Here is a 15704-nt window from a genome sequence, read left to right as displayed (position 1 = left end):
TTCGGGATCCTCCACTGTAAGAAATGTACGCTCTAAGGGCAGGTGAAATACTTGTTTTACTTTAGTCTATCAACCAAGCCAGGTAATGTCACCCTTATAACAGTAAACAGTTGACTCATGGTGAATTTGTTTTCTTGAATAAAGTCCCAAAGTGCAGTAACATGTTCTATGTTCTAATCAGCCCTTTGAAGTGATTGAAACAGGTGAAAGTGCATTTTGTGACTCGACTTGTTTCCGATAGGCCGAGAAACAAAGCAAACAGGTGCTCAAGTGCGTGATGGAAACGAGCCCTTGAGTTTAAGATATCTTGGCACTTGGACGTCATCTGCTGGTCACGTAGCTTATGTTTGAGTGTGAGGATGTGTGTGTATGTGTGTGTGTGCGTGCATGAGCGTGTGTGTCTGCGAGAGAGAGAGAGAGAGAGAGAGTGAGAGATGCGCCATAGACACCTGACAAACACACTGTAGCACTTTGCGCGTTTGAATTGCTGTATGTCTTTTGAAGTAGCGCTTTTATCTTCACTTTACTAAATGTCAGTGCTGGTAAGGTGAGCTCCTTTGATGCACTTTGATCCTCTTTGATCTCGCAGAGGTGTCACCCTGCTGTTACGGCTGAAGCCATTTCCCTGTCCCAACCAAACAGATTTGTTGTGCGAATAACACTGAGACCAGAGAAGCTGAATCAAGAAAAGCTAAATCATCTGCACTTACCAGTAAAGTGGATGACATTAACTCTAGGACCGATTATTAGATATCAAGCAACCAGTTCATATCAGGCTGAGGCTGCTGGTTTGAGAGAGATCGGTCTTACCTGCAGCTCCCTCTTGTGGCAGGCACAGCAAACTGCAAAATCTCCACAGCACAGGCTTTCAAAGTCATTTCGAATTGTTAAAAAATAACTAAGAGACAAACACAACTCAAAAGTATTGTTTTTACTCTATCATTTTAAAAATCTTACAGGTGGCACTCTGCAAAATGAATTTACAGCAGAATAAACAACATAAAACAAGGCAAATATCAGGAAACATTACAGAAGGCGGTCAATATAAGACTTAAAACCAGTGGTTTGTAAAGTGATGGCATACATAAGGCTTTGTGATAAACATTACCTGCAGCAAAAATACTTATGGTATGCCCACCAAACTAAGATTTATTCTCAGTCAACATCACGATGATTTATATCATTTGAATGTAAGTGTGTCACTCTGTTTGGGATGAAATATGAGTTGGGCTGTGTTAAAATGAGAGTGTGGATAATGATTTTGATAGATGCTATCATACAGTCAAAGATTGTCAACAATGGTGAAGAGGAATATTGTTTTCCAATTTGTAAAATGTTCAAAACTGTAAATCATTCTTGCCATCTCTACATGCTATGATTTATAGTTCACTTAATATCAGGCCAGTTGTGGCTGACTTCATATCAGCATTCACAGAAGAAACGCCATTAGACATTACAGCAGTATCCGGTATGATACTTTTTTAAAAATCATTTTGCTGTTAGTAAATGTTCCTGTGAGACAAATCAGAAGGGGTAAGCAGAAAAAGGATTTCATTTGCAGTTTTGTCAGCCATCAAATGACTTGAAATTCTCTTTCCATGGTGATTAATGTATTTATTAGATATAACAAAGGATGAGAAGCAGCCATCTAAGAGGACAAATAGGTTTTGAGGTGTATATGTGTTCATGCAGCATCAAAAAGGGACTTGTGATGTTAAATTTATATGCCATTGATTTAAGGCACTTACATTTCTTTTGATTTTCTGCTCTGATTGTTGGACATGAGAGTGGGCGATGAGCTGGGTGAGAGATCATGGCGCTAGTGGTCAAAGTTGTGAGTTTCACACAACATAATCTCCTTTGTCGCTGTTGGTCTCTTGGAGACGTTTTCAAATATCCACAAGATGAAGGTAAGTCAAGATTGTCTTAAGATAATGTGAAGGTGGTCAATTTTTCCTCCAAAGAAGAAGATGGTTGGTTTAAATGGATACACTTAATGTGTCTGAAAACCTTGAGACTACAATTTAGCACAATGCAAAATGGTGTCAAGTCATATCAAACAAATCTTCACTCAAGATTACACATTGACACAAGTCTCCAATTTTCTAAATAAGGAAGTCAAGTACGATACAAAGAAAACGAGCACAGAAAGAAATCACTTTACAAAAACAATAACCAGTACCATCATCTCACCACCGCTTATTATAATTTATCTATAACAGCACCAAAGACATTGAAACCATGTTCACAGTTATGTCAGAACTATACAGGGCTAACTGAGGATGAGGCATTTGGGTGATTTAAAAACAAATTTAAGAAGTTTGTAGGTAGAGAATCATTCATATGTGTGATTAAAAGCGTAATAAAGAACAAAAAAAGATCTACTGGAGCTTAAAATGAGCTGTAACTGCTGTTTGTTTTCAGTTCATGGTCTTAAGTACATGAAACATTTGCTTCATGGAATTGCTAGCTGACATTTCATGTGTGTCGGTGGGTGATTTATTACATTGGAAGCAGGGCCCTTTTAAGAGTCACACATCTCTTTCCACTGAATGCAGTGTTTGTGCTTTTCAAGGTAAGTTATTCTTATATAGTCCTAAAGGGTACTAAGTATTTCCTTTTACCCGGGTTGTGTTCATGTGTGAGAATGTAAATTCAAAAACTATGTACTGTACATGCTGTAGGCCATACGGATGTTAAATAAGAAGAAAATCAGTGACATTCAGGTTAGTCTTGAGCACTTGATACCAGTTTTACTTGCAAACTGTAGTGTAGTGTGTAGATCTCTGGAAACTATCGGAGATTGCAGCAAGCAGCTGCATGTCAAATACCAGGGAGCAACTGCAGTAACCTCTTAAACCCTCCCAAAGTCCTCCAAACATTTCACCAAATATTGCGGAGAAAAAAACAGAAATAAAATGAATCATCAGCCTCCTATCATTTTTAACACTCTTACTTATCCCAGAACCAAAACAAACTATAGACGATCAATGGAACACTCATCCGCCCACCAAACGTTCCCTGTTACATGGGAAAACCTGGCTCCATAATTAGCCTCTGTTGTTTTGTGTATGTATGTGTGTATCCCTGCACTTCCCTTGCCTTTGCCTTTAGAGCCAAGTGTAAGACAAGAAGTGCTACAGCAGTCCCATTATAAATGCTTGATCCAGAGCCACAGTGAAATAAAGGCATATCGGTGACCCAGAGGGCTTTGCCATCCATCCGTTTATCTTCTTTTCGTTATCCTCTCTTTCTTTTTTAAGCAGTTTTTTTACAACACAGCCATGTCCTCAAGATGGCCTCCAAGCCAACAAAAGAATAGTTTCTTTTGGTTTTAAGTTGAGAGGAGGACTTCAGAAATCAACGTCCCAGCCGGAGTTGTCATCAGGAGGCGGGTCCTCGTTGTCCTCAGGGAAGCTATCGAAGTTACTCGTGTCAACTGCTGATGTGACCTGGTGGAAAGAGAAGAATCATTCAGAGAAAAACTAAGCAAGCAGACAAAAACTGGATTGTAAGAATGAGATTGACAACAAAAGAGTAAGTAGAAAGAAAATCATGAGTATCAGCAGTGTGTACTTACATTAGGGATAATAGGAGGCGTCAATGTCCCCTTCTTCAAGCCCTCCCAGTTAAAGCCCTCAAACCATCTGAAGAACAAACGGCATTACTTCTTAATTTCATAATCATGTTTTACTACACAGTTATAACCAGGAACCAAATTGTATAAATAAGATGACCATATTTATTTAAAGACATACTTACTTGTGCTTCTGGATGTCTTTGACACCATTTTTCAAGTTTCCCAGTCGTTCAGAAGGATTATCCCTGCAGTAGAATAACAAATATGGTGCTTCAGCATACAGACCACTTCAATTAATGACTAAGAGTTTAAATTATTTCTGGAAACACAGACGCTCACCTGCATAGCTTTTTAATTAGGTTGGCAGCATTTTTGGTAATTTTCTTTGGAAATTCGATCATGTCAATGCCTCTCAGGATGATGTTGTAGGTTTTCATAGGATCAGGGCCAGAGAATGGAGGGCTACATAACAGAGGCAAAGACAGTATTGAGTAAAACAGGTTTATATTAATTTGTAGTATTTTTATATTTAGGTTAGTATTTCATTTGTTGTAGTTTTGGTTGTTGTTGTGTATGATAACAGATATGCTATCACTGGGAACACTTAAAACGTTAGTTTTATGGACATGCCCAGGCTTGTGTGTACCTGCCAGTTAAGAGCTCAAACATGAGGATTCCTAGAGACCAGTAGTCAGCTGAGATGTCGTGGCCCTTGTTCAGAATGATCTCTGGTGCTACATACTCCGGCGTCCCACAGAAGGTCCACGTCTTCTTCCCAAACCCGATCTTTTTGGCAAAGCCAAAGTCAACCTAGGCACAAAAAAAAAGATTTTGAACTATGAAGTTGAATAGGAATTTGAATTTATGTCATATCAACTTGGTCTTTTTTTGTATGAGATCATGTTCAATTTTATGTATAATAATGAACTGGAAATTGTGTAAACATTTCAGTAGTACAGTTTCTTGATGCTTTGGCATGATGGATAGAAAAGCATTGAGCAGCTGGTTGCAGCTCCGCCAAATGCTACAAACTGGTTTCTCCAGCAGGAGAGTAGGGAATGGCGGCACCCCAAAAAAAACATAATCCGACTTAACCTCAATTACACTATAATCATACTTTTGTTTACTGCCAAGATGAACTACCTTAACGTTTCATTTGATCTTTCATTGTAGCATCATAAAAAGATGAGATTTCTCTTGTTTGCAGTATTTCTGACATTCAGTTTCTTTGGTTGGTTATCCCTTACTGATCTCTTACCAGTTTGGCATAGCCCCTGTGGTCCAATATAAGGTTCTCTGGTTTGAGGTCTCTGTAGATGATTCCTTTGGAATGCAGGTAGGCGAAGGCCTCCACCACACAAGCTGTGTAAAACCTGGTGGTTGAGTCCTCAAATGAACCCCTGGAAATACAGCAGGACAACAGATATTTGAGGTGTTAGGAATATTACTGTAACTGAAACTCTCTACATGCTGTAGTACATACTTTTTACATCACTAGCATTGACAGAAATGTGACACAGCTAATACCATTTAGACCAAATGGTATTAGCGGTGTCACATTTAGCTGTGTGAAAAAGAGCTTACCGGTCACGAAGAATGGTCCACAGCTCTCCTCCTAAACAAGCCTCCATCAACATGTAGAGGTACTTGCTGTCCTTGAATGTTCTATAAAGTCTGAAAAGACAACATAGATGTTATCTCAAACTGCTTTTAAATTAAAAAATATATACGCACAGGACATCTAAATTTAAAATGGTATCTGTATGAATGCTTAGAAATAAAATTATTTAACCAACACAAATACAATGCACAGTTGTATTTGAAGCAATTTTACATCAAAGTCCCTATCTTTTAAACATAGTTTATGGTCAGAAATAGAGCCAATTTGATAATAATTCTACACCTTTATATAGACATTTGTATACGTATACATACTGTATAGTGTAGCATAAACATAATAAAGTAATTATGCTCCTTCTTTTTTCTTTCAGAGTCAAAAGAAGTGGAGCATTTTCCAGCACACACAGAGAAGAAAACACCAGAGAATCTTAGGAACATCACAGGTAGACACCCAAGGACTCGCATGTATTCTGCACAATACACTTAATGTGCATGTGTGATAAAAAAAACGTTATTAGCATGACAGAATCAGGTCCTTCTGGTTCTGAGGTAATACAGTGCTGATTCTTAGATTATTTATATTCAGTGAAGTTGTTCATGATATGTACCTAACAATGAAGTCAGAGTGGGCCTCCTGCATAATGAGTTTCTCCGAACGAATGTGCTCCTGCTGTCTTGTGTCGACAATGTGTCTCTTCTTCAGGATCTTCATGGCAAAGGTTTTATTTTCATCGCTCTTGAGCTGAACCTGCAGTGAGAAGAAAAGAGAGAAATTCAAATACAAAGGGCGGCCTGCACTTTAGCCCGCACAGTTTGTTAGACAATTGTGAAGATGTTACTGTCACAGTGCAGTGCCCCCTACCAGCTCAACACGACCAAAGCCACCAACTCCCAGAGTGTCGATGATGTTAAAGTCAGCCAGGTTGAGATTAAAGAAAAACGCATTTTCTGCTTCATACCTGTGGTGCCGGGAAAAGGGGAAAAAAGACAAAATGGGAACAGGATTAGAGATGAGATGAAGGATAAAAGAAGAGATAATCCACCTACAGCAACCTGAGACAAAATATCCGTCTCTCCTTTAGCTCATTTGTTTGCAAATCTTAGAGGATTTAACTCATAGTAATCTATCAAGGGTGTAATGGAGGATGTGGAGAGTATACATGTGGACAGAATAAACAGAATGTGTTGGAATTTTTTCCTCTGGTGAACGATGTTGACCTCTCTTTAAACACATAGTCTGTCCCTATTCTTGATAGGAAAAAACAAAGATGGAACAAGTTTAGTCAGCTGGCTCTGAAGACATGCCTTGACTCTGCCACTGAACACTCCGACATGCCATTGCAGACCGGCACATTTTGGCAGTGCAGATTGTTTCCACATGTCCATCCCTCATCCCAAGATGCCCCGTGTCTTCTCCGGTTATTGTTTGATCCAGACAGACAGAGTTTCATCAACTCACCCTCTGGATCAGTAGGCTTAGGACTGCCTTTTCTGGGTCACTCAGAACAGACAATCAACCTCAAAGGCCTTTTCTCACACAAAAACAGTAATGCTGTAAATGCTAATGACAGACATTTATCAAAAAATACCGCAACACGGAAGATTGGTTTAGATAAATCCAACAGTCTTTCCTCATGATGCAGCAGGGATTAAGTTTATGTACATGAGTTAAACAAAGTTAGTTTTATGAGTATTGTTCCGGGATGGAATTTGATGAATAAACTGTCAAATGAGACTTACTTCACTCTAAGGTTTTTCGGCTATTTGAAATTTGGAAAGAGGATTTTACTCCATCAGATCCACCAGATACAGTGCATCAGTTACACTACGAGCCAGAACAACAGAACATTTTCCCTAAACTGCATACCAGTGGGCACAGTGGGGGCATGTGTTGGCAGGTTACTAAGCCAGGGCGCTTCTCAGAAACACATTAGGTTACTAGGACAATCAGTGTTTTATTTGTGTATAAATAGGCCCTACTACTAGCATTTCTATTCACAGGTAATCCTTTCACAGATTCACAGGTAATCCTTTCACAGATTCACAGGTAATCCTTTCATATTTTTCTCCCCTCCATTCATCTGGAGAGTGGCCCAGAAAACACTACAAATCCCAAAATGCTCTCTGTTTAACAAAAGGATAGAGACATGTAACCAAGAGTACATTCATTCCTGTGTGTGGGAAGGGATTATTAATAAGGCCATGGTGCCAGACACGTGCGCATACACAGACTTCGGAGTGCACATAATGAGGGAGGTCTCAAAAACTCTGTCAGGATCATTTGACATCATGCAGGTCTTAAGAAAAGGTTTTGAAGTAGTATTATCATTTGGCCAACAGATGGCAGCGTTGCTCCATTTGAAGTATGAAGGTAAGGCGCAAACACTTGAAGCTAATGAACAATAACTCCAAGCATTTCAAAGCTGAACCAAAAAATGAAGCTATTGTATAAGGTGACAAGAATCAATCCATATATTATATTTTGTGCAAATCATTAACTCTTCTTGAAGCGAATGAAATAAGACAACCTTGAATCCAGTTGGTGAAGTCATCAGTTCACTGCGATGAATTGTATTGAATAGTTTTGTTACTTAAAAAAACACTTAATGTTGTTCTAACCAAGGACACTTAGGCTTCCTGGGAGTGGATAAATAGAATACTAAAGCGGCAACACAAATACTAGATTGTGTTTTTTAAGATGGGAAGAAAACAACACTTGTTTATGTTCATGGCTGAAGCACTCGTAGGAATATGATACTGACAAGCAGACCAACTGGACTGGAACCATACATACACCTTAAACACATGTCTTAACCTGACCTTGAATAAAAAAGTAACACAGAGCTCAGGTGCATCCAACAATGTAATGGAACCCCAGTTAGTTATTTGAGTTCCCCTAAAAAGTTGAAATTATATCTGAGTTATTACTGTTACATGGCAAATCTGTTACCAAGGAAAAGTGTTCCTATGCTGGTCAAGTAGCACCCCAGTGGGTAATAATCTATATCAGTGAACGAATGAGATCATAAAAAATGATGCAATCCCCATGTGTCCACCTGTGTGTGAGTGTTTATATGTGTGTGTGTGTGCGTCTGTGTGCGCGCTATTGTCTTCATTTCCTTCGGTCTAGCCTGACTCAAGAGAGACTAAGGAGGAGAAGACAGCATCTCTGACCTTAAAGCTGACTCATTAAATGTCACTTTTATTTATCAGTAATTCTGGCTTTTTGAACTCCTATACCGGCTCAGACAGGGGATGTGCTGGGTCATACTGGGTTCCTATTTTCTCATAATTCTTTGTTATGCTTAATGAGCCATGAGTGGAAAGTAAAGTATTTATCCTCAATACAGGACATCTGCAAGTTTCATAAACATAGACTTTCTTCGACTTTATTGAAAGGAAAATTAAATTAAATTCCTCACAAAAAAAAGTAGAAAACAATAGCAGCTGTTGATCTATCAGAGGATAGTTTAATGACTTATTGAATTGAAACACCAGGAAACAGAAGGTTTTCTAAACAATTCTTTGCAAGGAATTTTAGGCCTTTATAAGACCACTGTTAGGGCATGAGGGGTGAGAGACTTTAGGAATGATATGCAACAATGTCTCTGACCAGACGTAAACTAGGGACATTGCAGTTTATGGTCACTGCTGTAACCCCCAGGCCACCAAGACACCCCAACAGAGCTTTAAAGACTTCTGCAACTGTACTTAGGATATGGGAGTTTAGATAAATTAGCAAACATATGGACTCTCACCTCGCATTCCACTAGCCTCACTCAGGTTGTCGTTTTTACCTATGCTACGAAATAGACGTGCCAGGGATTCCTTTATTCATGTGGCTATTAGGAACCTGAATTCACCTGAATGACATCTTATGAAATTTTTATATAGTATATGTTTATTTATTAATGTATTTGAGTCATTGTTCCTTATGACATACTGACCTGGGGAGTGTCAGATTGGATTCAATCAGCATCTAACATTAACATGAATGTGTTGATGTGTGTCCTGTGTTGTGTTTACAATGTTGTTGACATATGGCGGTGCTTTTTTCCTGTGTATGTGTTTTTTAGATATCCTGCTGCACGCTAAATTTCCTTTTCGAGGGATAAATAAAGTGGAATTTGAACTAAACAAAATACTTAAATACGTTTTATGCATACAAAAATACAAGTAAATCATTTCAACAGAGACAAATGTATTGGCTTTACTTTGTGCATAAAGCTGCTCCTGCAGAGAGAAAAAGAAATGTGCACATATAGCACATAGCAGGGAGGTTGTCTTTGAAGAAAAGACCTGTCAACCTCAGACAGAGCAGCTGTAGTTTGCTGTATAGTTACAGTACTCCTGCATAGTGCTTATCCGCTGTGACCAATTAGAGATAGTTTCACCATGGGATCCTGACTCAAGCTTTCCTCACCCAGAAACAAATGTGCTCTGCTGGGCGGGGAGTGCCAGCAACAAACGACGCACACAGCATGCAGGCAGGGAAAGCTACCTTAATCAGGGTGGAAAAGGCTTTGCTGCGAGAGATTTGAGGGAGCAGAGAAAGAGTCGCTTTATTTTAAGAAAAACTTCTGTAGAGAACAGGGTAGATAATGAGGTTACAATGATGGCCATGATTTATTGCTCATGTGCATGAAATCAACCTTTCTAGCTTTCCAACAGAGTGCAAAGAGAATGCACACTACAGGTGTCATTCTATCACAGACGTTTGCTGGCAATCACTAGCGGTAGTGAGCCATCAAGGGGTACCTGGCCAGCGCTGAATGTAAGCCAATGCACTCCATCCCATAACACCCTGCATTGTTTCTTGCAAAAGATGACTGACACGCTCAGCGGTCAAAGAATCCAAATACAAAGCATCCGACAGAAGTCCAGTCTGATTTATCACCCGTCTTGTTCTCTCTCTGTCTCTGTTCACTCAGTCCATCTATCTACATCTTTTTTCCCTTTCTGGTGCGATAAGCTTCCTTCTTTCTCACTCTCTGTAATCTGTCATAAACGGGTTCTTGTTTCTCCTCACCTTGACTCGCAACATAGCACAGAGTGAGCGAGGTATCAGATTATGCCAATGTGTAGCTGCCTGTACCCCAAGATGCCCACTTTAATGCCAAGGTCCCTTCAATAGTGCTTCTATTGTTTCCATAGTGATGATAAATAGAGTACGTATTAATTCCTCCAGAAATAGAGGCAGAGGTCCTATCTTCTGCTGGCCTGCCACAGCGGTATTGCCTTGTTATATAACAGACCTAAAGGCACAATGCACAATGCAACAGTTGGTCTCGAGCAAGTTTACCCAAGAAAATGTTCCAGCTGTTGGGCAGTCAGGATATGGTACAACATTTTACAGATTTATTGAATGTGGAAATTAATTTGCAGAATTAATGAATGGATTAAAACAAAAGATAAACAAAACGGAAAGCAAGCACACAAAAAAAGCAAAAAGATATACATGAACAGTGTGTGTTTTAATTCATTTGTACATGTCAATGCATTATAATAGTCTTACTTGGCTTTGGCATCGGCATCCTCATGGCCTTTACTGGACACATCCTCCAAACCTCCAATCAGGTGCTTGAATGAACTGCAAACGTAAAACAGCAAATGTTTCTGTGACCAATTTGTTTGTTCAATCAATAATCTACAATTCAGCCCAAAGCAATGCACATGTTCTCCACTTACAGTATGTAACGAATGCAGGTGATCTACATAAGAAGCTGGTGCAATATATGGCCAGACCGTCGTAAGAAAACACTGCCAGTTACTATTAAATATTCATCAGTCTGCTTTCAGAGACAAGCCTGTAAAAATCACTGTAGGACAGATGAGATGACAGAGCTACCCTGATACGGTGTAAAATAGTATGATAGCAGATGGGGGAATTTTAGAGACAAAGGGAGGTTGTCCACAATTTTTTTAATGAATACATTATCGAATAAAAAACATACTGTGCTAAGTGACAAAAAGTCACTAAGTATTTTGACAGTTATCATTTTGACATAAAATTCTCTTGACAATATTTCTGTTATTGTAGTACTCAAAGCCAGTAAAGTCATGTTCTTTTCAGGCAACTGTTAATTCATCAATTTTTGCAGTGGATATACCAGAACTTATTAAGTATCAGTCTGATTACAGAGGATATGAAAATGAAAGACAAATTACAATGTGATGTTGCAGAATAATAAGCTACATACTATGCTAGTAAAATTGCACTCATGGGGAGATCTGGTACATGAAAAATAACAACTCATTTCTTCTTTAAAGTATGGTTGCCAAAGCAGAATATATCCTGAAAGAACAACACTGAGACGGTTTTCATGCGAGGCTCATCAAGCTGTCAGCCAGACGATGTAATACATCTGGTGTTTTCTCTCGTTGAGAGCATAATGCCTGTAAGCTGCGGCTGTTTCAAAGCTGAGCTTTTCTTTAAATGTTTGGCTCCTTACAGTGTCTGTTGCCCTGAGTCTGTGACTCCCTGCCATTAGTTTTTGTTCTCCATCTTTCCTTCATTTTCCTCCTGCACAGCTCTTGCAATTAACCTTATTTGGCGCTGTTTTGTTTTTAAGCATTACACATGCAGAAAACGAATAAATGCAAGCAAAAGGTTCAAATGCTAATAACCTGGAATCTGCGCTAATACTTGCATGGTTGACACAATGACTTATACTTTTGTGGGCTGTGACAGCATTAGCTGCTTGTATGACAGCAGGGTGAAAGGCAGTGATAATCACCTGTGCTGGATGACTCACTCACTATCCTCTCTGCTAGCTTTGAGGATGGCCCATTTGTGCTTGCTGTGTTCCCTGAGGCTAGAGTGAGGCCCTGGGTAAGCTGATACCGTCTCCTCCCTACGCCCAATCCATCTGTCTCTCTATTCTCAGCACACAGCTTGATGTTAGAGACAGAGACGTTCAATGACTAACCATCCTTAGATAGAGACCTGATATAAACTTCTTTGCATCTTCATTTTTAAGTACCAGAAAAAAACATGAAAAAGTTTGCGTGAAAATGTCAAACCATGTCACTGCAAAGTGAAGTGAATCTCCTGGCAAACATTAGTGAAAAATTGTGAAGTTGATTTAAGATAAGACACAGTCTTTCATGACATCACTTAACAAGCACAAGTTTAGTTGTTTGTCTTTAGAAAACTTTAGAAACTAAAAATTTACATGAGAATTAGGTGAGTCCTGAACAAATACACTGAATTAAAAAGGAAACTTTAGGTGATGATTGGATTGCCTTTTATGTAGTCTCGCATTGCCAGACCTATCTATCCTATTTATGATTTCTTGTATATTCTGTATGTGTGCAGTGTGACTGATATTTTGCTAATGTAGCACTAAAATTTCCCAATATGGGATCAATACAAGTCTTTCTTATCTAATCTCCACAGCTAGTCCACACAGCATTCCAGGATAGGACAAAAACGAGCTCTGGTTTATTGGCATTTCTATAAACCAATCACACTTGTGCGGCACCACATACAATGTTAGTGCTTCTGCAAATAGCCTTGATAAGAAATTTGATTTGGTGGAACATAGTCTAGCTAGCTGTCTGGATTTACCCTGCAGAGATTTGAGGAGCAGTTAACCATAGTCCCCATAAACCAATCAGAGTTTAGAATCCCAACACAAAAAAAGCGGAAGGTGTGAGACATCTGGTCTTTATCAGAGACATCCGGCGGATGTTCTGGCGGCGCCGGAACAATCCCTTAAATGAATCATGGTCAAATCAGACTATCTTTTTACGTCTCCCAAACTTTGTGAGCAGACATCCAAACAAGACACTGTGAGGAAATGAGGTGAAAGAGAAGCATTATCCTGCAAATGCACTCCATTTCTCTCCTCAATTTCCATTCAATTAATTTATTGGATTATTTAGGATAAAACTGACATTTCCATGAGAACTTGAATGTTTTTTTTTTTTAAGTAATGACAACTGACCTCTTGTACCACTTTAATGCGAGAAAAAAAAAGAAGTAATTAACAATGTAGAACAGTAATTATGTTATTTGGGTAATAACTTTATTGATACTCACTCTCTATCGATGACTAGACAGGTGACTGCCTCTGCTGCAATGACGTTGGCCGTCCTGATGTCCTCCCTGGACAAAAGATCATACAACACAATCAGGCACAATAGCAAAATTGGCACATTTGATCCAAGGTTCACAACCTGTGGCCATTATTAAATCACAATATTATTTATGTTAAATAATCTAGAGTGGTAATGATGGAAACAGTCTAAACATAACACCTGCACATCAGTTATGTCTTATTTAACATTCAATCCTTAAATGCCACTGCCACACAATGAAAACATTACTCTAAACAGGCAACACACAACACTTGGCATTACTCTTTATTATAGTTGACATCATGATCTGATGAGGATGCTTCTTCTGAGGAGTCGCCCCAACTGCATGAGTCCTCTGAGTCTGTATCCCAAGAATCCATCCTTCACTGTGAAAGATTTCTGCACAGCGATAAGCGATAAGCTCTAACTCTGAACCAGTGCACCGCCCAGGACAGCCCTCCAACAAAGACACCTCTGTTGTACTTTTATATAAATCTCCAATCCAAGTGTCGTTTATCCACTTTGACGCAGAGTCAAATATTACAAAGAAAGTATACTCTTCAAGGGATGTTCCATTAGCAGATTATATTGTGCCCATTTTTTTGAAAAGAAAAAAGATCATACTCTGGATTAATTTAACATTACAACATTACAAAAATTGAGCAAAAAAGAAAGCTTAAACAAATTTTGCTCTTGAATTGAAAAGAGTGATTCAATTCAATTTAAGTGCTGACAGTAGCTGGCAATCTGTGTCTGATCTGAACTCACATATGGCAACCTATTTCAATGAGCTGAGGTGACAATTCCTCCTCGTGCTATGTCAACTGCCTTTCCCTCTTCCAAACACACCCCTCCTTGTGCACAAACTCACACACACACACACATTCACGCACACGCACGCACACACACACACACACACACACACACACACTGCTTCACTCTTTCTGCTGACCCCTTACAATAAAGGTCACAGCTGGTAGGGGAACAACCCATTTTGAAAGATGAGGACAACAGAGGAACTGGGAGCAGCGGAGAGGTTTGTCAGGGGCAAAGGATATATTAACAGATGACTATTGGGGCTCATTGCTCATACCGTATTTCCTTTACCACTGATAAGCTCCTGTGGCCTGCATCCCTGCTCTTAACGCAATACTCTGGCAAACACTGCTCCACCTGTTCTTCTGTTTACCCACAACAGCATTCAATGCCATGTACATAAGTACATTTACAGTATTAATAACCAGATTAATGGGTGAAAGAACATCAAATCTCCCAGTTTGGATGAAGACACTTTGTTACACCGGGGTTGTTCCTATTGATTATGTAATAATTTATTTGGGGAACAAGAGTTGAGATTAGAGACAGTCCGTGGGAATGATTCCTCAATGATCACAGGACTGAGGTGGGAAAAGAAGAGAATAGAAGGGACGTTTTGGGATTTGTGTAAGTTCTAAAGGGAAGCACAAGAGACCCTCATAACATAGGTATAATTTGATGATTATTCAAATATTCAAAACCTGAATAGGGGGTCAACTTGCTCTGTTAAGGGCTGTTGAGGGAAACATGCTTGTGCAGTAATGTCCCAGCTGTGAATGTGCAGTGACAATCCGCCAGCTGTAGATCACAAATTTACACACACACACACAGACACACACACACACCAGTTTCCTTATTAATTATGATGAGCTACAACTACAGCAACACCCACAATCTGTTAATTTCTCTTGCAAAAGGAAGTGAACAGTGTTTGTGTCATTTACTAACCATGGTGATACAACAAAACCAGGCAACACTATGGGCTATATTAAATAGTGGTTACGTAAGCATGAATCATCCTAAAGAGATCTCAAGGGTTTCATATTAGAGAGCAGCTTGTTACACCTGGCCCCGGCTGCTTGACTCGGGGAAAACAACTTACTGTGACATTGCGTTGATACTAGCGATGTTCTATGTGAAACACAACCGCTAAACAATATCTGTCAGAATGATTCCTTTGCATGCTGCGGAGCCTAAGACATTCGTTATGCCAAGATGGCTCTGCATTTGTTAATTGCTGCACAGAAAAGAGACACTCACAAGCAAAGACACACTAAAAACAGCTGCATGCTGTGTCTGAAATGTCCTTTGGGATTACACAGGAGGGAGCCTGTGGTGTTGATTTCCAGTAGATATCTGAAATGAACCTGGTAATTAGATGGTTATCTGGTATCCCGGGAAGGGGGGGTTATGAAAATAACGTACATGCTTGGAGGCTGAGAATTGGACAGCAGCTATTATCTGTATTGAGAAAAGTAAAGCCGGAGTAAAGCCTCGGGCAAGAACAAGAGGTGGCTGTGGGATGCACAGCCATTGATTTGTGCTTTAATTCTGTGACCGAGAGGTATTCAGGTGGGCTTAGATAGCTGTGTCACAGGTTGGTCTT

General features: G+C 39.4%; 1 protein-coding gene across 2 annotated transcripts in view; it reads right to left on the bottom strand.

The window, feature by feature from the left end:
* Window positions 1-1487: 1487 nt before the first annotated feature.
* Window positions 1488-15704, bottom strand: part of LOC117960504 (cGMP-dependent protein kinase 1) — a 76736-nt gene continuing 62519 nt past the window's right edge. For both annotated transcript variants that reach the window (XM_034898446.1, XM_034898445.1), the window contains exons 8-18: window positions 13245-13310; window positions 10716-10790; window positions 6063-6159; window positions 5809-5948; window positions 5165-5254; window positions 4839-4980; window positions 4227-4390; window positions 3920-4042; window positions 3763-3825; window positions 3581-3647; window positions 1488-3452 (exon numbers count right to left, since the gene is read on the bottom strand). In XM_034898446.1, coding sequence (XP_034754337.1) covers window positions 3354-3452; window positions 3581-3647; window positions 3763-3825; window positions 3920-4042; window positions 4227-4390; window positions 4839-4980; window positions 5165-5254; window positions 5809-5948; window positions 6063-6159; window positions 10716-10790; window positions 13245-13310 — 1126 coding nt within the window. In that variant the 3' untranslated portion in view covers window positions 1488-3353. The remainder of the gene's footprint in view (window positions 3453-3580; window positions 3648-3762; window positions 3826-3919; window positions 4043-4226; window positions 4391-4838; window positions 4981-5164; window positions 5255-5808; window positions 5949-6062; window positions 6160-10715; window positions 10791-13244; window positions 13311-15704) is intronic.

Source organism: Etheostoma cragini, chromosome 17, assembly GCF_013103735.1.
Source record: "Etheostoma cragini isolate CJK2018 chromosome 17, CSU_Ecrag_1.0, whole genome shotgun sequence".
NCBI classification, from domain to species: Eukaryota; Metazoa; Chordata; class Actinopteri; order Perciformes; family Percidae; genus Etheostoma; species Etheostoma cragini.
The sequence above is the reverse complement of the archived record's forward strand: the minus strand, read 5'-3'. Positions and strand labels throughout refer to the sequence as shown.